Source organism: Mastigoproctus giganteus, chromosome 10, assembly GCF_048544385.1.
Source record: "Mastigoproctus giganteus isolate SK-2022 chromosome 10, ASM4854438v1, whole genome shotgun sequence".
NCBI classification, from domain to species: Eukaryota; Metazoa; Arthropoda; class Arachnida; order Uropygi; family Thelyphonidae; genus Mastigoproctus; species Mastigoproctus giganteus.
In genome coordinates, this window is record NC_143584.1 from 139174298 (window position 1) to 139197456 (window position 23159).

The window sequence follows — 23159 nt, forward strand, 5'->3', positions numbered from 1 at the left end:
CCAACACTGAGCCCTGAGGGACTCCACTAATAACATTAGTCCACGATGAGCAGTGTCCATTGATTACCACACTCTGTCTTCTCCACCATAACCACCCCTTTATCCATAGCAGCAATTTGCCTCCAATGTCACACTGCTCCAATTTGTGCAGCAGTCTTCCATGTGCAACAGTATCAAAAGCCTTTCTAAGATCCAAGTATATAATATGAAAGTTATTCCCTGCATCCAGTTCTTTTGTGACTACATCATAGTATCCAATCAAATTGGTCAGGCAAGACTTTTCCTTTACAAAACCATGCTGTGTCCGAGCTATAACTGAAGTCTTGTCTAGATGATCCTCCAGTGCTTCTTTAACCAATGCCTCCATTAATTTTCCTGGAACAGAAGTTAAACTCACAGGTCTATAATTACTTGTGTCAGCCTTTGATCCTCCTGTGTGAATCGGGGTCACATTTGCACATCTCCAGTCTGTGGGTACCTCCCCTGAGTCCAAGGAAGCTCTCATAATTATGGCTAAGAGTTTGCTTACTTCCTTTGCTGTCTCCTTTAATATAACTGGATAGATCCCATCCACTTCAGGTGCCTTTCTTGTGTTTATCTTCAACAGTTTCTCCTCCACTTTACTCCCAGTTATTTCAAGATTCTGTAGCTTACTGCTAGAGTTGAATACACCTCTGGCATTCTCCCTTGATGAATAACTCATGTGTAAATGTCTATGCAAAATATTCATTTAGTTATTTAGCTACCTGAGCAGGATCACCAACAGTTGACCCATCGATATCAAGTGGACCAATCTGATTCATCCCCTTCCTTCTAGAGTTTACATAAGTAAAGAACTCTTTGCTGTTTTTCTTTGCATCCCTTGCCAAGGATTTCTCGTAATCTGCCTTCGCCTGCCTAACCTCCTTTGTAACTTGGTTGCATATCAACTTGTATCTATCATAGGCTTCTGTGTCATGTGTTAATTTGTATGTATCCCATGCATTTTTCTTCTCTGCCATATGCCTCATTAGTTCATCTGACATCCATTTTGGCCTAAACCTTGAACAATATTTCTTAGTTGGTATGTAAAGCCTAGTAGCTTCCAAGATAAGTTCTTTGAATGCTTCCCATTTTGAATTTGCTGTTGGTAACATCATCAGTTGGTCCCACTGTATAGAATTTAAATACTGTCTCAGTTCATCGTAGTCGCCTTTACGGAAGCAATAACCCTTCCCTTTACCCCTAATGGTAGTTACCTCTTTGAGTAAATCCCACTTGAGCACACTGTGATCACTGCCACCTAGTGGTTCATTTATCTGCAGATTCTTAATGCATGAAGAATCACTGCTGATAATCAAATCAAGAGTATTACTCCCTCTAGTTGCCTCCCGAACATGCTGATGTAGAAAACAATCATCCAATAAATCCACAAAAGCCCTGCTAGTGTGTGAGTAACCAGCCCCCAAATTCCAGTCAATATCTGGGAAATTAAAATCTCCCATTATAAGACACTCTGATTTACTGGCCCACTCTATTTCCCTGTACAGTTCCTTATTATACTCATCAGAGTCATTAGGCCTATAGCACACTCCTACTCTCAATTTTGATCTCCCAATGTTTGTCACACCAAACTGACTCCACACTGCACTGTCCAGCGATGTCGACTGGCTTCACTTCCTTGGTTTTTATGTGTTTCTTAACTAATAGCATAACCCCTCCCCCCTTCCTATCCTGTCTATCCTTTCTGTAGACGTTGTGCTCCCCAAATTGCAGTTCTGCATCCCTTATATCTGTGTGACACCACGTCTCTGATATCCCAACAATATCTGCCTTTGATGTTTTGAGCAATACCTCAAATTCATCAAATTTATTTACTAAACTCCTAGCATTGGTGTACACGCAAGTATACCTGCACCTGTTTCTATTCTTAGCTACCCTAACACAACCCATGTGTTTACTTGTACCGCAATGGCTCCCAGCAGTCTCTGAAATACCATGCATCTTGTTTTTCAGGCTTCTGCTCATTCTAATAGAAGCAGTGCAAGAATCTCTTTCACCTCTGCCAGTGGCTACTGTCAATCTATTGGTCTTTGTCTCCCCCCAAGCTAGCAGTTTTCCGACCCACCTAACACTGCCTCGATAGCATCAGCAAATATTCTTGCACCCTTTCTATTTAAGTGTATCCCATCCCTGTAGAAGCAATCTCTCCTGTTAACAAGTACAGTCCAGGCTGAAAAAAATTCTACCCCTTGAGCCTTGCACAATCTTTCCAGGGCCGAATTGATCGACAAGGCTCTCATCATATACTCCCTCCTATCGTGTCTGGGCAGAATTGCAGACACTTTCAAATTCAACCCTAATTCTCGGCTTTTGTTCAACAGTGACCTGTAATTGTTAAGTAATTCTGTCGGTCTCCTACTCTTAATATTATTAGTGCCAACGTGTACAACTATATCACCTTTTGTGCCCTTAAAAGGTGATATTCGCTCTACAACGTCATCAACCTTTGCCCCTGGCAGCATGATGTTCCTCCTGAGTTGGGTTGTGTTGTGAGTTGTATTAATTTTAACTAACAAATGTTTTATACATGACATAGTATAATTTAAGTTGATGTTGCAAACCATGTATAAGCTATGGCCTAGATATTGGGGCAGCATGAAGTATCTTGAATGAATGCCCAAGATTGTAGGGGTAACTCCCAGTGTCACCAGACAAGAAACACTATACGCTATGTCCAAAATTGTACATAAATGTTTATGGAAAGCAGTTAAGCACAGAGTTGATCTTGAAACAAATATCAGATTAAAACACAGGAAACATAAACAAGAGTATTGGCAGTGTAGACAGTTTACTATTTGAAGCACACAAGTTTATGGTTTTACATAAATTTTGTAATAACTGAGAGGAAAGTGGAGGAGAGATTGTTGAGGATAAACATAAAAAAGGCACCTGGGGTGGATGGGATCTATCCAGTTATATTAAAGGAGGCAGCAAAGGAAGTAAGCAAACCCTGAACCATAATTATGAGAGCTTCTTTGGACTCAGGGGAGGTACCCATAGACTGGAGATGTGCAAATGTAACCCCAATTCACAAAGGAGGATCAAAGGCTGACACAAGTAATTATAGACCTGTTAGTTTAACTTCTGTTCCAGGTAAATTAATGGAGGCACTGGTTAAAGAAGCACTGCAGGATCATCTAGACAAGAATTCAGTTATAGCTCAGACACAGCATGGTTTTCTTAAGGGCAGGTCTTGCCTGACCAATTTGATTGGATACTATGATGTAGTCACAAAAGAACTGGATGCAGGGAATAACTTTGATATTATATATTTGGATCTTAGAAAGGCTTTTGATACTGTTGCACATGGAAGACTGCTGCACAAATTGGAGCAGTGTGGCATTGGAGGCAAATTGCTGCTATGGATAAGGGGATGGTTGAGTGGCAGAAGACAGAGAGTGGTAATCAATGGACACTGCTCAACGTGGACTAATGTTATTAGTGGAGTTCTTCAGGGTTCAATGTTGGGTCCGTTGTTGTTTTCGGTGTTTATGAATGATATTGATGATGGGATATCAAGTTTAATGTCCAAGTTTGCAGATGATACAAAGGTTGGCAGGGTTGTTAAGGACACCACTGACGCTATGCTGCTGCAACAGGATCTGGAAAGGTTGAACAGATGGGCTGAGAGGTGGCAAGTGAAGTTTAACATTGACAAATGTAAAGTACTACATATGGGAAACAGTAACCCCAGAGCAACTGCGGTACTACACTGACAGTGGTGGAGAATGAAAAGGACCTGGGGGTAATTGTGCAGGCAGATATGAAGTTCTCTGAGCAGTGCAGACGAGCTGCAAGAGTAGCTCATGGTGTCTTGTCAATGATATACAGGAATTTTTCTAGCAGGGATAAGGAGGTGATTATTCCCTTGTATAAGGCAATGGTTAGGCCACATCTTGAGTACTGTATACAGGTCTGGAGGCCTCATTTCAAGAAGGATGTAGAGCTGCTGGAACGGGTACAGAGAAGGGCAACAAGATTAGTGAATGGAACAAAGGGTTGCTCTTACGAAGAAAGGCTTAAGTTTTGCAAATTACAGAGTCTGGAGACTAGGCACCGGCGAGGTAATCTGATAGAGGTGTATAAGGCTTTGAATGGTTTGAGCATGCTCAATGCCAATGGGATTCTTCATCTTGCTCAGAATAATCAGCTCAGAGGGCATAAATTCAAATTGAGGAAGGACGGATGTCGGATAGATGTGCGGAAATTTGCCTTTGGCCAGCGGGTGGTTGGTTGGTGGAACCGACTTCCATCACTTGTTGTTGAAGTTGATAGCCTAAACAAATTTAAGGCTCAACTGGACAGGTATTTCGAGTGAACGGAGGGGTGAAATGGGAGTGGTGTTTTTTTTTTTTTTTTTTGGCTGATGCTGAATAAGCTTGCTTTCTTGCATCATATGCCTCTACTAATGCTAATGCTAATAAATGTTTGAAATTAAAATTTCAGTATTCATGCTTAAAACGTCTGTATTAAAAAATTTCTTTACGTGACCATAAATACTTGCTTTCCATAGCAAAAGCAGTTCTTATAATTGCTTAACGGCCAGAGGTATGAGCAGTGTGTACCCAGTTCAGTGACATTTGTACTTCCACTGGGAACCAGCAAGCTTAATTTGTTGAGGTAAGCTGGTGGATTAAACAAGAAATGGTAGCCAGTGTCCACATGCTCTTATTATATGCACTCCCATTAACTTACATTATTCATTTAGACAACTTGTGGCTGCTGGTTATAGATAAGCATGCCACCTGCATTCAACATGTAAGCACCCTTTGGTGCTTACACATAGAATGCAGCTTACACGCGGAACAAATAGCCTTTGGGTTCCCCAAGTTCACAGGTTAGGGAATACTACATTCTTTGCAACTGAACAAAATAACAAGTATTCATCATAATAAATGAAAATGTTACTGAACAAAATAAAAAGTATTCATAATAAAAGATATGGCACCGAAATCAGCATTCACAGTTAACTTTAGTATCACTTAAACATCTAAAATTTACAAGCACTGTATATATTACAGTGAATATATTACATTTACATCAAAATTTTTGTATTGGTTAAACTCTCTACACTGTCTGTGGCTGTCACTAAAATAATAAAATGATAATAATAAAGTGCTGGTGAAAACATCAAAAGCAGATATTGTTGGGATATCAGAGACATGGTGTCACACAGATATAAGCAGTGCAGAATTGTAATTTGGGGAGTAAAATGTGTACAGAAAGGATAGACAGGGTAGGAAGGGAGGAGGGGGTTATGCTGTTAGTTAAGAAACACATAAATCCTAAGGAAGTACATCTAGTTGACGTTGGTGGACAGTCAATGTTGAGTCAGTTTGGTGGGACATAAGCACTGGGAAAGGGAAAATTAGAGTGGGAGTGCATTATAGGCCTAATTACTGATGAGTAAAACGAACAATTGTGCAGAGAAATAGAGTGAGCCAGTAAATCAGAATGTCTTGTAATGGGGGATTTTAACTTTCCAGATATTGACTGGAACTTGTGGGCTGGTCACTCTCATGCTAGCAAGATTTTGTGAATTTATTGGAGGATTGTTTTCTATAGCAACATGTTCCAGGGGCAACCAAAGGGAGTAATCTCTCGATATGATTATCAGCAGTGATTATTCATTCATTACGAATTTGTAGATAAAGGAACCACTAGGTGACAGTGATTAATTAGTGTACTGATATGGGATTTACTTAAAGATGCAACTACTATCAAGGGTAAAGGGAAGGATTTTTGCTTTTGTAAAGGTGACTAAAGTGGTCTCAGACAGCTTTTAAATTCCATACAGTGGGATCAACTGATGTTAAAAACAGTGAATTCTAAATGGGAAGCCTTCAAGGAATTAGTCTTGAAAGCTACTAACCTTTTCATACCAACTAAGAAATACTGTTCAAGTTTTAGACCTAAATGGATGTCAGATGAACTAATGAGGCTCATGGCAGAGAAGAAAAATGCATGGGATGCATATAAATTTTTAGGCGATGCAGAAGCCTATGGAAGATAAAAGCTAGTCTGTAATCAAGTCACAAAGAAGGTTAAGCAAGCAAAGGCTGATTATAAGAAACCTTTGGCAAAGGGTGCAAAGAAAAACAACAGACTTCTTTACTTATGTAAACTCTAAAAGGAAGGGGGATGAATCAGATTGGTCTACTTGATTTTAACATCAAAAGTAAATGATTGATTTCAATCGGAATGGTTTTCCCTTGATAAGCATCGAATAATGCATGGCTAATGTAATTTTTAAATTTTTAGTTCCATTAGCAATGGAAATATAGATGGGGGACACAAAAATTACTCACATTTTCCTGTCCGGTGCTGCCATTTTTAATTTTAAAAATATTTTGAAATTATATTTTAAACCTACTTGTTGAGCTCTTTCCACGTTGAGCTCTTTAGAACAGTGTATAATAAGCTATAGGTTTTGCACCCCATTTCTCAGACAAATTTTTGTCAACAATGATCAATGTGGCGTTATGTTGGCCCACATGATGTACAAACCCATGCAAAATTTCAAGTCAATAGAATAGGTTGAGTGGTTCCAGAGATACAATGCTGTGACAGACAGACGGACAGACAGACAACAGAGTTACATTATAAGGGTCCTTCGTTAGACTATGGATCCTAAAAAGGCACCTGGGGTGGATGAAATCTATCCAGTTATATTGAAAGAGGCAGCAAGGGAAGTAAGCGAACCCTTAGCCATAATTATGAGATTATCCTTAGATTCAGGGGAGGTCCCCATGGACTGGAGATGTGTGTATGTATCCCCAATTCACAAAGGGGTTTTCAAAAAGTGACAAATAATTATAGACCTGTTAGTTTAACTTCTGTTCCGGGGAAAATAGTGGAGTCACTGGTTAAAGAAGGGTTGCAGGATTATCTAGACAAGACTGCGGTAATAGTTAAGACACAGCATGGGTTTGTTAAGGAGGAGATCTTGTCTGACCAATTTGATTGGATATTACGATATGGTCACAAATAACTGGAGGCAAAAAAAAATTTTGATATCATATACTTGGATTTCAGGAAAGCTTTTGATACTGTTGAACATGGAAGACTGCTGTAGAAATTGGAGTGGTATGACGTTAAGGACAAGTTGTTACAATGGATAAAGGGATGGTTGAGTGGGAGACAACAGAGTGGTAATAAATGGACACTGCCCTTTGTGGACTAATGTTATTAGTGAAGATCCCCAGGGTTCGGTACTGGGCCCATTGTTGTTTTGTGTATTTATCAATGATATCGAAGGTATATCAGGCTTAAGGTCCAAATTGGCAGGGTTGTTAATAACAGTGAAAACAGTATGATACTGTAACAGGATCTAGAAAAGTTAGGCAAATGGGCTGAGAAGTGGCAACTGAAGTTTAATATTGACAAAAGCAAAGTACTGCATATGGATAGCAGTAACTGTGTGGTACAGCATTCAGGGAAGTGGAGAATGAAAAAGACCTGGTGGTAATTGTGCAGTTAGCTATGAAGTTCTTTGAGCAGTGCAGATGGGCTGCCAGAGCAGGTCATAGAGTATTGTCAATGATATTCAAGAATTTTGCAAGCAGGGATAAGAAGGTGATTACCCCCCCCCCCCCTTGTATAAGGCAATAGTCAGGCCACACCTTGAGTACTGCGTACAGGGTCTGGAAGCCTCATTTTAAGACGATTGTAGAGTTGCTGGAACGAGTACAAAGAAGAGCAACAAGATTAGTGAGAGGAACAAAGGGGTGCTCTTACCAAGAAAGGCTTAAGTTCTGCAAGTTGCAGCATCTGGAGACTGCAACATCTGGAGTCACCTGCGAGGTGATCTGATTGAGGTGTTTAAGCCCTTGAATGGTTTGAGCAAGCTCAATGCGGATGGGATTCTTCCCCTTGCTCAGATTATGAACCTGGGGGGGGCATAGATTCAAATTGAGGAAAGACTGTTGCTGAGTAGATGTGCGGAAGTTTGTCTTTAGCCAGCGGGTAGTTGATTGCTGGAACAGACTTCCATCTCTTGCCGGCACTTCCATATCGAGGTGGGCAGGAGCAGCAGTGCCTAGCACACGCTTCTTGATCAGATCGGGGTTTTGAGCCCGTGACCACCAAATACGGAGGATGTGGAAAGGTCAGGAAATGACCACTGCATATCCCTGGAGCAATATGGCTTTAGTTGCTAATGCTCCTAAAAACTAAATAACAACAATAACAACAACCATCTCTTGTTGTGGAAGTTGATAGCTTTAATGTCCATAAAATTGCAAATTCTTTAAGTCTTTTTGTTATTGGCTTTTATTCCTATTATGATGCTCATTACTGAGAGAGAGGGAGAGAGATTCTTTCTTCATAATGCTTCATGCGGCTTATTTTCATATATTTTTCCAAGATGTTATCATAAATTTTATTATATTTTACTAAGCTTCGCATTTAATAGGTTAAAGAAATACAAGTATTAGTATTCTCTTTAACCTATTAAAACCTCAGTTAAAAGTTCCGCAGTTGAATTCCCCATTAATTGCAACTTAATATTGAATTCTTCAAATATTTTTTGCAAGCATGGACTTTGATAGAACAAACATCTTTTCTATCTCATTAATCTTAATAAACTTACAAAATCATTACCATAGCCGTATTATCATATACACAAAACAGCTGATTACACTGTCACAGTAATAATGATACATCTCTCTCTCTCTCTCTCTCTCTCTCTCTCTCTCTCTCTCTCTCTCTCTCTCTCTCTCTCTCTCTCTCTCTCTCTCTCTCTCTCTCTCCCTCTCAAATTATGAGTTCCTATCTCCATAGACTGCCACTTCTAATAGTGGTATAGTAATAATATAGTGAATTATTGGGGATTACAAGGTAATAACAGAAAATACAAGGTAAATAATTAAAAAAAAAAAAAACCTCATGAAAAATTGTCAGCAATTTGACAGTATTCCTTACCCGTGTTTGTTATCACAATATGCACAACAGTGGCATGTGATATGTTGTATAAGGTGAAGCAAAATAAACAAAGGCAGTACATTATTAACAAAAAACAAGTAATGTTTGAAAAATTTACTGTCCTCTTTACTCTCATGGATTAATATGTAGTTCATAAAGTCTGAGAAGAATGTGCACACCTACATTGATACATGAATATGGAAATGGATTAGGAGGAAGTTTTTGATTAAAACAAAATTAATGATAATGTGAAAGTTTATATATTTGAGATGTTTGCAGTAATTTAAATCATTAGCTTAGTAGATTTGACTTCTTTTAACTATTGCACCTCACAAGACAAATGAAGATTAATTTTAATTTCATTTTTCAGATTCATTACATTTGGACCTGATCTGAGGCTTTATCAGGTAGAAGAAATTAAGGATGGTACTCATAAATCATCAGGTAAAAATAATATATTTAAATTGAATTAAATTGGCAATCTATTCTGTGTTAGAGTGCCAATTTAATTAATTTAATTAACTTTTTTTTTTTTTATAAATACCAAAAATGGGAATATACAATGTATCTGACAACCAATACGGTTATTAATGATAGTAAGATAGACAATGAGAAGACTAGGGATGATTGAGGACACCATTGCATTGCATTTGTTTTGTACATGAGGTCCAGGCTGTGATTCAGGTTCATTTTGGTCATCATGTCAAATTTTGGCACAATTTAGGTCAGTCCAAGATGTATGTAATCATTTTCAGTTGATCCAAGTATGTGAAATCTTGGATTAGCTTAAGCAATTGCATGGCTCCTAGTCTGTTCTAAATTTTCCAAGAATTCTGATCTGATGGTTAGGGAATTCTGATGAATATGAAGCCTACATCTTGATTAGGTATTAGATTGACTGTATTGAGGGTATGGGTATATTGTAGCCTCATTTTTCATTTGCAGTAAACTAAATAACAAACATGGAGTTAAAGTATTAGTTTAATTCAATTTAAATTAATTATCTGTATTATGTATGCCCTTTGCTCAATATTGTAAATATAATGTATTTCTTTCTTTATTTTTTAATATTACTTTTTATTTTATTATTATTATTATTATTATTATTATTTTATTTTTTTTTTTTTCAGATTTCAGACCTCCAAATTTGAACCTTTTAAAAGTTAATTTGGTTCAACCAAATGATTTTCTATAATTCGACTGCTGATTTCAAAAACTTTCTTCATTTTTTTATATTACTTAAGGAATTTTTTTCAAATCACAAAGAAAGAAAACAGTAACATAAGTGAATTATTATATTTTAATACATTTGAACTTATTACCCATGGATTTTGTGTTGTTGCCCTTTGAAGATGATTGTCTACGTTGTGCTGAGAAGTTGTACCAGAACAAGGTGTTGAACATCTGGATCAGAAAATTATATAGTAGTTTGAACTCAGTTAGGAGATGCAAGGGTATGTTATTTGATAGTTTAACCAGATGTTTGGCCTCTACACACTGATTACTTACTACAAGGGTGGTGCTAGCCAAAGTAGGCTGAATTTCAAATGTTTACAGACATTAGCAGGTTAATAAATTTGCTAGATTAATGGTGGGAGTAGAACGTTAGAAATGAGAGTTGCAGTTACAATTTTATATGCAATTTGAGCAACAAACGTTTAACTAAGGAACAAAAGGACGTGTTGAATTTAGGTATAAAGTTTACTTTGGTTTCTCGAAACCATCCAATAATGGAAATAGCTATGGGCATTGAAAGAGCAGTGAGGAAGTTACCGGCTCCTATATCTAATGAAATACACACTATAATCTCAGTGGTTTTGAGCCAGGCTCGTTCAGCTCCTAATCTTACTACAATTCAGAGGAAGGCTCTAAGGAATTAAGACATGATGAGATGACAGCATTGTTCTACCTTCAGAGAATAGGAAGTCAGCTGTGATCCGTAAAAGTAGATTACCATCACAAAGCCTTGGAACTGTTAAACGATAGGACAACTTTTAAGTTGACCTGTTGAAAACACCTGGTAGGGTTAAATGATGTGTTTATAAAATCTTGCAGGGTTGACTGAATTCTGGGAAGATTTCCAAGGACGTCTATTAGACATTGTATGCCATGGGATGGCATTTGCCTAGATTTTATGGCCTACCAATTACGGGATCCCATTTAGGCCATTTGTATCATTTGTGGGCAGCCCTACATATTCACTCTAGATTTTTAACCAAACTGATATCTCCTATTGTAGGATGATCAAAATTTACCATCAGGGACATAAGGTATAAGGTATGTTCGTGTCAGACGGCACCTGGGATTTCTCCCATCTCCGCGTGTGTTTCACTGTATCGAGGACAGTACACTGTCAAGCCAGACAGTGTGTGGGCCGTGTCTGTGCAGTGTGATTTGTTGTGCCCATTGTTTATCCGGCTTATTGGCCGCCAGGCCCCTAGTGGGGCCCTACGTTGCCCATACCCTGCCACATGGAGGCTAGCCGGGTGTATCCAGTATCACAACAAATTGCTCTGGCAGGTACTGCCACCTAGTTTCCTGGGATTTCAGTGGCTAGGACCTATTTTAAAAAAAAAAAAAAAAATTGCGTTTGACATTAATGCTTAATGGGATTGCTGTTTGGAAATCGCTGGTTGGGGTTGAACGCTAAAGAGATGTGTTAAAGGCCAAATAGGTCGGGCAAAATTTTGATGTTATTAAATTTAGACATGTGAGGCTATATGCTAGATAAAAGCTAATAGTGTTAGTTGTCTTAGAGATTTACAGGAAACCGGTAGAATTTAGATGTTGATTAGAATTTGACAGCATTGTTAAGGGTGTACTCGGTCGATTTAGTGAGAGGGGGGGGAGACTAAAGACTGGGGGGGAAACAGATAGAAGAATAGGGACGATAGAGTAGGCATCCGTAAAGAGGTCAGTGGAGACGAGCCCCACCAGGTGAAGTATGGGGGGTAGGCAGGGAGGAGAGGAGGCAGAGATCTGTCTCCTCCCTCCCCTGCCTGGGGATGGGGTTTTAAAGGGAACCAGGTTAGAGTACCCAGTTCAGATCACCAATGGCGCGTTCGCAGCAAAGCCGCAGAATGTCTTTGTCGGTGTCATGTCCAAGGGTTGCCGAATCCGGTATGAAGGTTAAGCTAACATATCCGGGGGTGGGATATGTTAGCTGGCAGTGGGGAACCCACCAGGCGAGGGGGTGGGAGAGACACACATTTACTTCATTCATAATCTGCATTCTCTTTTTTTATTATTTATTTATTTATTACTATTATTTTTTTAATATATATACATTTTTTTTTAAAGTACTTTTTTCTTATTTTATAATTTTTTTTCTAAGTTTTTTATATATATATATATTTTTTTTTTTTTTTTTTTCACTCAACTCATTCATCTTTTTCTCACACCAGGAGGGAATGCAATGATGTGTAGTGTAAATTTAAATACTAATTAAAACTAGGGTTAGTGTGTACTTAACTGTAGCATTTATAGTTTGTGTTCTTTTTCTCACACGCTTACACTTTTATTCATTCTTCTAGCTCTCATCTCATTTATTCGACTCTTACTTTCTGCACTGCACTCTCTGGGCAACTCAACTTACTTTTATTCTTCAGTTGTGGTGCAGGCCTAGCCACAAGTTTTTTTTTTTTTTTTGCAGGGCAGGGGAGAATGCAGTGATAGTGTTGATGTGGTTAGTAAATGTTTGTTGGTACTATATATATAAAGAGTAATGTAAGTTATTTTTAACTTTGTATTCTTTCGGCCAATTACATTTGCTCTTCCACTCATTCCCATTCACTCTCTCTTTTCGTCATGCTAGGTCACTCTTTCTTTCACCAAAACTGCCATTTATTCCCTTTTACCATAATTCCTAGCTCACTCGGTTCCCAGCCTATTCATTGTCTTTCATTCTCATTCATTCATTCTACATTGCATCCCTTTGCTACTAGCCTACTGATATTTTAAGGACAGTAGAGACTTTGTTGAATTTGTACACACTCAGGTAATTGAAGGCTGAGGCTATGGTTTCCTTTGATGTGGTGTTCCTCCTTACGTGCATCTCCATTCAGCATGGTGTGCGTACATATGGCATTGGACAAGGATGACACATTAAGGGGAAAGGACTTCCTTGAGTATGGAAGATATTTGCTGTTTTGTTGATTTATGCTTTTCTATCACTATACTATATGTTATATTAAGGTACTGTGCATAAGCAGGTTCATGGCAAAGCTGTGGACTCTCCAATTAATACTATTGTTGCCAACTTAGCCATGAAAGAGCTAGAGTCTAGAATTTGTAATGGGTCTGATCTACCTCCCCTGCCATGTATGCAAGGAAACACTATGCCAACAATACATTGAGCATTATATGGAGAGGAGGAGAGAACTGTGTTCTCATATTCCTCAGTGGAGTTGAGGACATAGTCAACTGAATGAAAGGGGAATCCTCAAGGGTTTCCCTAACTGAATAAAAAGGAATAAAAACCTAACTGAATGAAAGAGAATCCTCGAGTGTTCCCCCTTTCATTCAGTTCACTTCGGAGGTGGAAATAGATGATACCCTCCCTTTCCTTGATCTGTTGGTTTGTAGGATGGCCCCAGAGTAAAAGCAAGAGTGTATAGGAAAACCATGTGCTGGGGACAATATATGCACTACAGCATGGGGCAAGCCAACACTCATAAAAGTAGTGTAATTAGGGTCCCACTGCAGCACCTCTGAAGATAGACTGGGGGAGATTAGATATATCACAGTGGATTTCCAAAAAATGTGACTTGACCCCAGCATATTTTGGACAAATATATTTGGGAATTTGAACATAGGCAGAGATAGCAGCAGGTGAGCCTATCTCGTACATTCACTACCATTTGTGCTTAACAGAATGAACCTCGAAAATATTACAGACTTGTCAGATGTACTGTGTGCAGTAACTGGGGCGGAGACTGCATGCAGTCATGTCAAAGGTAAAGGACATGACTGCATACAGTCATGTCAAAGGTAAAGGACCTTTACCTATTGATTGTACAAGTGGACTTATGTATGAAATCAAATGTCCTGATTGTTGGAAGTGTTATGTTGGGGAAATAGAACGTAGGTTTAAAGATCATATGGGGGAATATACTAGAGCAATAGAGACTGCAGATTATGGGAAATCTGCTGTGGCCAAGCACTTCTGAGAGGAGAACCATCATATTTTTCCCAGGAGATGCTCTCATTGTTGATCATTTGCATAGGTATTGGCGCCAGAAATGGTTTGAGAGTTTGTGGATTTGTTCTTTATAATGTAATACAATCAATAGAGATAAGGGAATCCATATGTATACTTGCATGTACATCAATGCTAGGAGTATAATTAATAAATTCGGTGAGCTTGAAGTGCTAGTCAAACATTAAAGGCACATATATTGTTGGGATATCAGAGATGTGGTGTCACACAGACATAAGCAGTGCAGAATTGGAATTTGGGGAGTACAATGTGTACAGAAAGGATGGACAGGAAGGGAGGAGGAGTTATGCTGTTAGTTAAGAAACACAAAATCTAAGTAAGTGCATCCAATTGATGTTGGTGGACAATGCAATGTTGAGTCTGTTTGGTGTGACATAAGCACTGGGAAAGGAAAAATGAGAGTAGGTGTGTATTATAGGCCTAATGAATCTGATGAGTATAATGAGCAATTGTGCAGAGAAATAGTGGGCCAGTAAATTAGAGTGTCTTATAATGGGGGATTTAATTTCCCAGAGATTGACTGGAATTTGTGGGTTGCTCACTCACACTAGCAAGGCTTTTGTGGATTTATTGGATGATTGTTTTCTACATCAGCATGTTCGGGAGGCAACTAGAGGGAGTAATACTCTTGATCTGATTATCGGTGGTGATTCTTCATGCATTAAGAATCTGCAGATAAAGGAATCACTAGGTGGCAGTGATCACAGTGTGCTGAAGTGGGATTTACTTAAACAGGTAACTACCACCAAAGGTAAAGGGAAGGGTTCTTAAAGGTGACTACGGTGGTCTGTGACAATATTTAAATTCTGTATGGTAGGACCAACTGATGATGTTACCAACAGCAAATTCAAAATGGGAAGCATTCAAAGAATTAATCTTGGAAGTTGCTAGGCCTTTCATACCAAGTAAGAAATATTGTTCAAGATTTAGGCCTAAATGGATGTCAGATGAACTAATTAGACATGTGACAGAGAAGAAAAATGCATGGGATACATATAAAATAACAGGTGACACATAAGCCTATGATAGATATAAGTTGGTCTGTAACCAAGTCACAAAAGAGGTTAGGCAGGCGAATGCAGATTACGAGAAATCTTTGGCAAAGGATGCAAAGAAAAACAGCAAAGAGTTCTTTATTTATATAAACTCTAGAAGGAAGGGGATGAATCAGATTGGTCCACTTGATATCGATGGTTCAACTGTTGATGATCCTGCTCAGGTAGCTAACAAACTAAATGAATATTTTGCATCTACATTCACACATGAGGAGTTATTCAGGGAGGGGAATGCCAGAGGTGTATTAAACTCTGGCAATAAGCTAGATAATTTTGTAATAAATGAAAGTAAAGTGGAGGAGAAATTGGTTGAAGATAAACATAAGAAAAGCATCTGGGGTGGATGGAATCTATCCAGTTATATTAAAGAAGGCAGCAAAGGAAGTAAGCAAACTCTTAGCCATAATTATGGGCACTTCCCTGGACTCAGGGGAGGTACCCATGGATTGGAGATGTGCAAATGTGATCCCAATCCACAAAGGAGGATCAAAGGGAGACAGGTAATTACAGACCTGTTAGTTTAACTTCTGTTCCAGGGAAATGAATGGAGGCACTGGTTAAAGAAGTATTGCAGGATCATCTAGACAAGATTTCAGTTATGGGTCGGACACAGCATGGGTTTGTTAAGAGGAAGTCTTGTCTGACCAATTTGATTGAATACTATGATGTAGTCACAAAGGAACTGGATGCAAAGAATAACTTTGATATCATATACTTGGATCTTAGAAAGGCCTTTGATACTGTTACACATGGAAGACTGCTGCACAAATTGGAGCAGTGTGGCATTGGAGGCAAATTGCTGCTATTGATAAAGGGATGGTTGAGTGGGAGAAGACAGGGAGTGGTAATCAATGGACACTGCTCTTTGTGGACCAATGTTATTAGTGGAGTCTCTCAGGGTTCAGTGTTGGGTCCATTTTTATTTTCTGTATTTATAAATTATATTGATGGTATATCAAGCTTAATGTCCAAGTTTGCAGACAATACGAAAGATGACAGTTGTTAATGACACTAATGACAGTATGTTGCTGCAACAGGATCTAGAAAAGTTGAGCAGATGTGCTGAGAGGTGGCAAATGAAGTTTAACAAAGGACTGGGGGTAATTGTGCAGGCAGATATGAAGTTTTCTGAGCAGTGCAGATGGTCTGCAAGAGTAGCTCATGGTGTCTTGTCAATGATATACAGGAATTTTTCTAGCAGGGATAAGGAGGTGATTATCCCCTTGTATAAGGCAATGGTCAGGCCACACCCTGAGTACTGTCTCATTTTAAGAAGGATGTAGAGCTGTTGGAACAAGTACAGAGAAGGGCAACAAGATTAGTGAATGGAACAAAGGGTTGCTCTTACGAAGAAAGGCTTAAGTTTTACAAATTACAGTGTCTGGAGACTAGGCACCTGCGAGGTGATCTGATTGAGGTGTATAAAGCCTTGAATGGTTTGAGCATGCTCAATGTGGATGGGATTCTTCCTCTTGCTCACAATAATCGCCTGATAGGGCTTAAATTCAAATTGAGGAAAGACGGTTGTAGAATAGTTGTGCGGAAGTTTGCCTTTAGCCAGCGTGTGATTGATAGCTGGAACAAACTTCCATCTGTCATAGAAGTTGATAGCTTAAATAGATTCAAGGCAGAACTTGACAAACATTTGGAGCGAGTGGATGGGTGAAATAAGGTTTTTTTTTTTTCGGCTGATGCTTTATTGCATCATGTGCCTATGCTAATGCGAATATTCACCCCCTGCTCTTTAAGACCATAATTCTTGGACGGGTTGAATGGTTTCACTTGGCATGCTCCCAAGCCGTTTCTGGTCTCCATGCATGTGTGGAGGATAATTCCCATGTTCTTATGATTCATGATGTTATTTAAGGATGTGCTGCGACAGTAAAGTTCCACTGTTGATAAAGGAGGCTTCGAAAGCTACAATGTTGTTTTCTCACTTTTAATTTGTAATATTACTTGTATATTTTTAATCTTATGTATTTTATTTTTATCTATATTTATCTTTTAAATCTACAGTTGTCAGTGCATTGTTATATTTACATCAAAAATTTTATCCTGTTTTATATTATTTAATTTTAATTTATATTAATAAAGTTTTGGTCACATACAGTTGGCGTATTCAGTTGCAGTTAGTATGAATCATAACTTGCCCAAGGCCTGTTTAAAGAATGCAATGCACATTTTGTACCAAAATGCAAAATAATAAAAATACACAATGATGAGATATCTGTAGAATCTCTGGACCCTAAAATCTTTGAAGAAATCCCCATTATTGTTCCTATTGCCATCAGATCCACGAGTAAATAAAATTAATGTTAAGGCTCATTGATGGAGTCGAGTCAGTGTTGCTTATATCAATAACACAATGTGAAGATTATATCTATCATTACTTCTTTTTTTGATGTTGGCTCAGTTTTTTAAATTTTAATAATTGCTTGTATCTCTAGCTCTATTTCCCATTTCTGATGAATAGTTCTAGGAACAGTTTTTCCTTGTAATACGTTAAAAATATAGCTGGGTATGTTCAACTAGTATGTTGAACATACTAGTTAAACATTAATTTCTACTCAGTTAACAGAAACTTAGCATTAGCATTAGTAGAGGCATATGATGTAAGAAAGCAAGCTTATTCAGCATCAGCCAAAAAAAAAAAAAAAAAAAAAAAAAACCCACTCCCATTTCACCCCTCCGTTCGTTCGAAATACCTGTCCAGTTGAGCTTTAAATTTGTTTAGGCTATCAACTTCAACAACAAGTGATGGAAGTTGGTTCCACCAACCAACCACCCGCTGGCCAAAGGCAAATTTCCGCACATCTATCCGACATCCGTCCTTCCTCAATTTGAATTTATGCCCTCTGAGGTGATTATTCTGAGCAAGATGAAGAATCCCATTGGCATTGAGCATGCTCAAACCATTCAAAGCCTTAATTGAAGGCTTTCAACTTAATTGAAGATAATAAAGGATGCATGTTTGCAGTAAAATTACTTAGCTTAAAGGTACATGAAAGGAAAATATTTTAAGTTTGTACATATTAAAAATATGTAGCCATACTATTCCCATTTCCACACAATGATAGGCAATAGTTTTACAGTATGTGTGTCACCCAAATGATCATGAAAGTAGAATTACAGTTCTTCAAATAACATCTGCAAAACAAAACAAAAAAAAATCTCCTCTCCTATTAAACTACCAAAGATAGTTTAAGAATTCTTCTAATATAGGCAGCATACAGTGAATGGACAAAAATCATGCGATACCTACCTAGTAATGGGTAGGCCTGCCTTTCGTCTAGATAAGCGCAGTCACACGGTGATGCATTGAGTCCACTAAAGCATTTCCACAGGTATTTCCATCCATGCTTACTGCACCACTCTCCATAATTCCGTTGCATTCCTGGGTGGAGGATCCAAAGCTCGAATGGACCATTCTACAGCATCCCAAAGATGCTCCACAGGGTTCATGTCCGGTGAACGGGAAGGCCATTCCATGGTGGTAAAATCTGTGCAATTCTCTTTGAACCATGTTCTAGTCATCATGGCTCTGTGGGGAGGTGCATTGTCCTGCTTTAAGAGTCCATTGCCCTGTGGGTGCACAGTGATCACAAAGAGATGCAGATGGTCTGCAAGGATGGACACGTAACCTGGACCGTTCAGAGATACATCTAGACGTACCAGAGGTCCCAACATGTGACAGTTGAACATTCCCCAGGCCATTACCGACCGTCCACCTTCCTGAACAGTTCCTTGTTGATATGACGGATGCATAGCTTTGTGTGGTTTCTGCCAGATACGCACCCTCCTGTCCACTTTAAATAACTAAACTGGACTCATTGGACCAGGAGACCTGTCTCCAATCATCCAAAGTCCAGTGCCGATGTTCTTTTGCCCAGTTGAGGCATGGGGTCCTCAGATGTCATGGTGTTAGCAGTGGGACTCTAGCGAGTCGGCTGCTCCCATAACCTATTGTGGCTAATGATCACCTGATGGTCTTGGTGGGGACGTTTCTGGTACCTCCCTTGTTGAATTTGATGGTTTGTTTGTGCCACTGTCACTCTCCAGTTGGCTGAAACATTGCGAGACAGATGTTGACAGTCACATTCATCCACCATCTTTCTCCGCCCACAGTGTTGTCCACGACGAGATGTTATTCCGGAAATGGCATATTTCTGATACACTCTTGATACTGTCAAACGGGGATAGTGCAATTTCTGTACCACTTCCGTGACAGAGTGACCCATGCATTGGGAACCCGCTATCTTCCCTCTTTTGAAGTCTGTTAACTCACGACATTTATCTGTACTGATATCGAATTACCATCTATGTGAATTCATTGATGCAGTGACAGCGTAGTGCTCCCTGGAACCAGGTATCCCATGAATTCTATCCTTTCAGTGTACATCCTTTAAAATCAAAATTTATTAGGAAAAAATAATAACCTCATACCAAAAACTTTACTGCACCACATTCCTTTCTTAAAAGTGAGGATTATAGTGTTGTGTGTAAAATTGTGTGTGCTGGGAACTTGAAATATTTCCACAGAATTAGTCTTCATCTATCCTTTCATAGTGATGTGTCACAGATGCTTTAGACTCTGTGTATAACTCTGCATAAATAATGTAATAAACATGCACAACTACTACAATGATTTTTACTCCTTACTAACGTAGAATATACAGTTATCTACCATTCCTATATTTCACCCAACTCCTTTCTTTCACCACTGCTTTTCTTTCCCTTTCAAATCACTTTTCTTTTCCAGATGTCCTGTAATAATGTCCTATTTTATTACCCTATTTAATTATCTGTAGACAGTTCCAGATTTTGCAATCTGGAACTGTCTTATCTTGATGATAATTTCACGCTTGTCTACTATTTTCAATTTAACACTGTGTAACAATATGATATAATGCTTTGACATAATTGCATAAAGGAGAAATATTGCATTCCAGTGCTACAACAGTGGAAACCATCTGTGGGTGTATTGTCTCTCCAGTAATAGTGAAAACATTTGGGATTTTGCTCTTTGACTACGTTTGTTTATGAGTCGACCTAAAGTAACTGATAATGCTTTTAATTGACAACCTGATAGGTGAATCCATTGTTCATTATAAACTCAAAGGCTATTATGATCAGTTTCAGAACTGTTTGGTTCCATAATTTTTTCACAAAGTTTATCATGTTCATTTAGATTTGATACATTTTTTGTTCACTGCCTAGCACAGGGTTACCTTTCTGTGTAATGACTGAGCCAGATAGTTCCGAAACCAGTCACAGCAGTGCCTTTTGAGTTTTTAATGAATAACAGATTTTTGTACTCGGTGAAGTTGTTTGATTAAAAGTGATATTAATAACTTCAAGTTTACTTATGGATAAATGTAATAATTTTTAAAGAGGCTAACTAATTCAGTCATAGTTAGAAGAGAGCCCAAATATGTCTCTGCCCTCTCCAGTCCAGATTGAATCAATCCCATGTCAAAAAAGCCAACAGTGAAAGAGTTGAAAGGAAATAAAAAGAGAAAGCTCATGAACAGCAATTGAATGTTAATTATTTCAATGCCAATTTACATTTTAAAGAAATTCACCCAGTTTCTAACTTCTGTTCATGAAGAAATATATACACATCTGTACCTTGCCTTGGGAAAATATCATATTCCCAGAAACAGTTTTGGTTTGTGTAGTATTGCATTTGGAAAGGCACAGTTCCATGTTGGGATACTTTTTAAACAGGCTTTATAGTTTAAGCAGCCTTACTGTGAGGAGGACTGTGCACGAAAATTACATCAAGAATTCAACTCATTCCTTTTTTTTTGCCATTTACAGGATTTTACTTGACATCTGGTGAGGGTTTATATGATAGTTTTTTAGACCCAAGCGTTTAGGGCATAAGCCTCAAGCTATGGAGGAGTCTGGCCTATGTATAAATATACCATCAGGCATCTCTCATATTGTGGAGTTATACTTCATAACTGTTTTGCCATCATTGCATCACTCGAGTACCTACCCACCCACCGAAGAAGGGCCAAATAGCCCTGAAACGGTTCCGTCTGGGTGGTGGTGGTACCCATCTGAGAATAACATTAGTCTTCTCCTTAGGTGAAGTGTTACTTATTCGAAGTAGTGCAATATCATGGCAACTCATTGTGAAGGTATTCACAATATGAGATTTAACTTAAAATGATGCCGTTTTACTAATATTCTGATTTATTCAGATATAGCTATGTATTTCTGATGCGCTTGCACTATATTTATACATGATAGTTTTTTAATAGTTTTTTACTTTATTAATGTGTATGTTATGTGCAGCTAAAATGAAGCTATTAATTGTGATTTTGAAGTGACCCTGACTTAAAATCAGTTTTTATTGTGTATGTGAACGTTAATTTTTTAAAAATTAAATTCATGTACATGCTTTGAAGGCTTGCATCACTTGATTCTTCAGAGATTGTTAGGTGGCTCTTAGGCTTACTCAGTTGATCATTCCTAATATAGAATATTGCATTTGGCTTGTGTCCAAATATCCAGGTTCATTTTATGCCTACAATAAAACCATAACTGTGAATGAGTTATTGATAAATTTAAACTCTATTTCGAAAAGGCTAAGAGTAGGAAACTTTCACCTTATCTAAATGCCTGTGCTTGAGTTACCATTTCTATTTCTCTTGAGAAAGCTATTAGATGTAACTTCTGCTTATTCATACCTCCACCGTCTGTTATATCCTGATGGTCATTGTATATCATCATCTAAAGATAAAGCTAACTTATTGGTATTTTATTTTTCCTCTATCTTTTGCATTGATGATCTTGGTAAATCTCCTAGTATACTAAGCATATTCCATTTATTGCCTACCTTGGTTTTTTGACAGAAGAATTCTAAACAGTCTTGATGGCAAGAAGTTTCTAGGTCCTGATGGCATTTTTCCATTTGTTTTTAAAACCTGTGATCTAGAGTTAATCCTTATTTTGTGTTGCCTTTTAACCTCTTTTTCTGTTTTTTCCTTCTGTATGAACAGTTGCTCATATCTCTCCAATTCCTATGACCAATCCTTCCCTTTATCATCCTGTTGCACTTATCCAACTCTTTCTGAAATAACTGAGAAATCCAACTACCAACATTTACATACTTGAAACCTATGTGGTTAGTGATTGGCAGTATGGATTCCATCAGTAGTGATCCTCCGGTTATATCTTGGCTTTTGTGTGTGGGTTTATATATTTTAAACCCCAAGACATTAAAGGTATTAGAACCTGTAGTAGTAGTAGTGGCATGTGATGCAAGAAAGCAAGTGTATGAACTTATGCAGCATCAGCCAAAAAAAAAAAAAAAAAATCACACCATTCCCTCCAAATGCCTGTCCAGTTCCTCCTTAAATTTATTTAACCTATCAACTTCCACAATGACAGATGGACGTTTGTTCCAGCAATTAACCACCCGCTGGCTAAAGGCAAATTTCCTCACATCTATTCTACATCTGTCTTTTCTTAATTTGAATTTATGCCTCCTTAGGCTCGTAATCTGAACAAGTGGAAGGATCCCATCAGAATTCAGCGTGCTCAACCCATTCAAGGCCTTATACACCTCAATCAGATCACCGTGCAGGTGCCTAGTCTCCAGTCACTGCAATTTGCAGAACTTAAGCCTCTCTTGGTAAGAGGATCCCTTCATTCCCCTCACCAATCTTGTTGCCCTTCTCTGTACACGCTCAAGCAAATCTATATCCTTCCTGAAATGAGGCCTCCAGACCTGTATGCAGTACTCAAGGCATGGCCTGACCATTGCCTTATACAGAGGGACAATCACCTCCTTTTCCCTGCCAGCAAAATTCCTATATATCATTGACAAAACCCCATGACCTGCTCTGGCAGCCTGTCTGCATTGCTCAGAAAACTTCATATCTGACTGCACAATTACTCCCAGGTCTTTT

At 38.4% G+C, this 23159-nt stretch overlaps 1 protein-coding gene across 3 annotated transcripts in view; it reads left to right on the forward strand.

The window, feature by feature from the left end:
* mio (GATOR complex protein mio) overlaps window positions 1-23159 on the forward strand; it is a 294475-nt gene that overhangs the window by 25710 nt on the left and 245606 nt on the right. For all 3 annotated transcript variants that reach the window (XM_090384080.1, XM_090384081.1, XM_090384083.1), the window contains one exon: window positions 9335-9408. In XM_090384080.1, the coding sequence (XP_090240206.1) occupies window positions 9335-9408 (74 nt within the window). The remainder of the gene's footprint in view (window positions 1-9334; window positions 9409-23159) is intronic.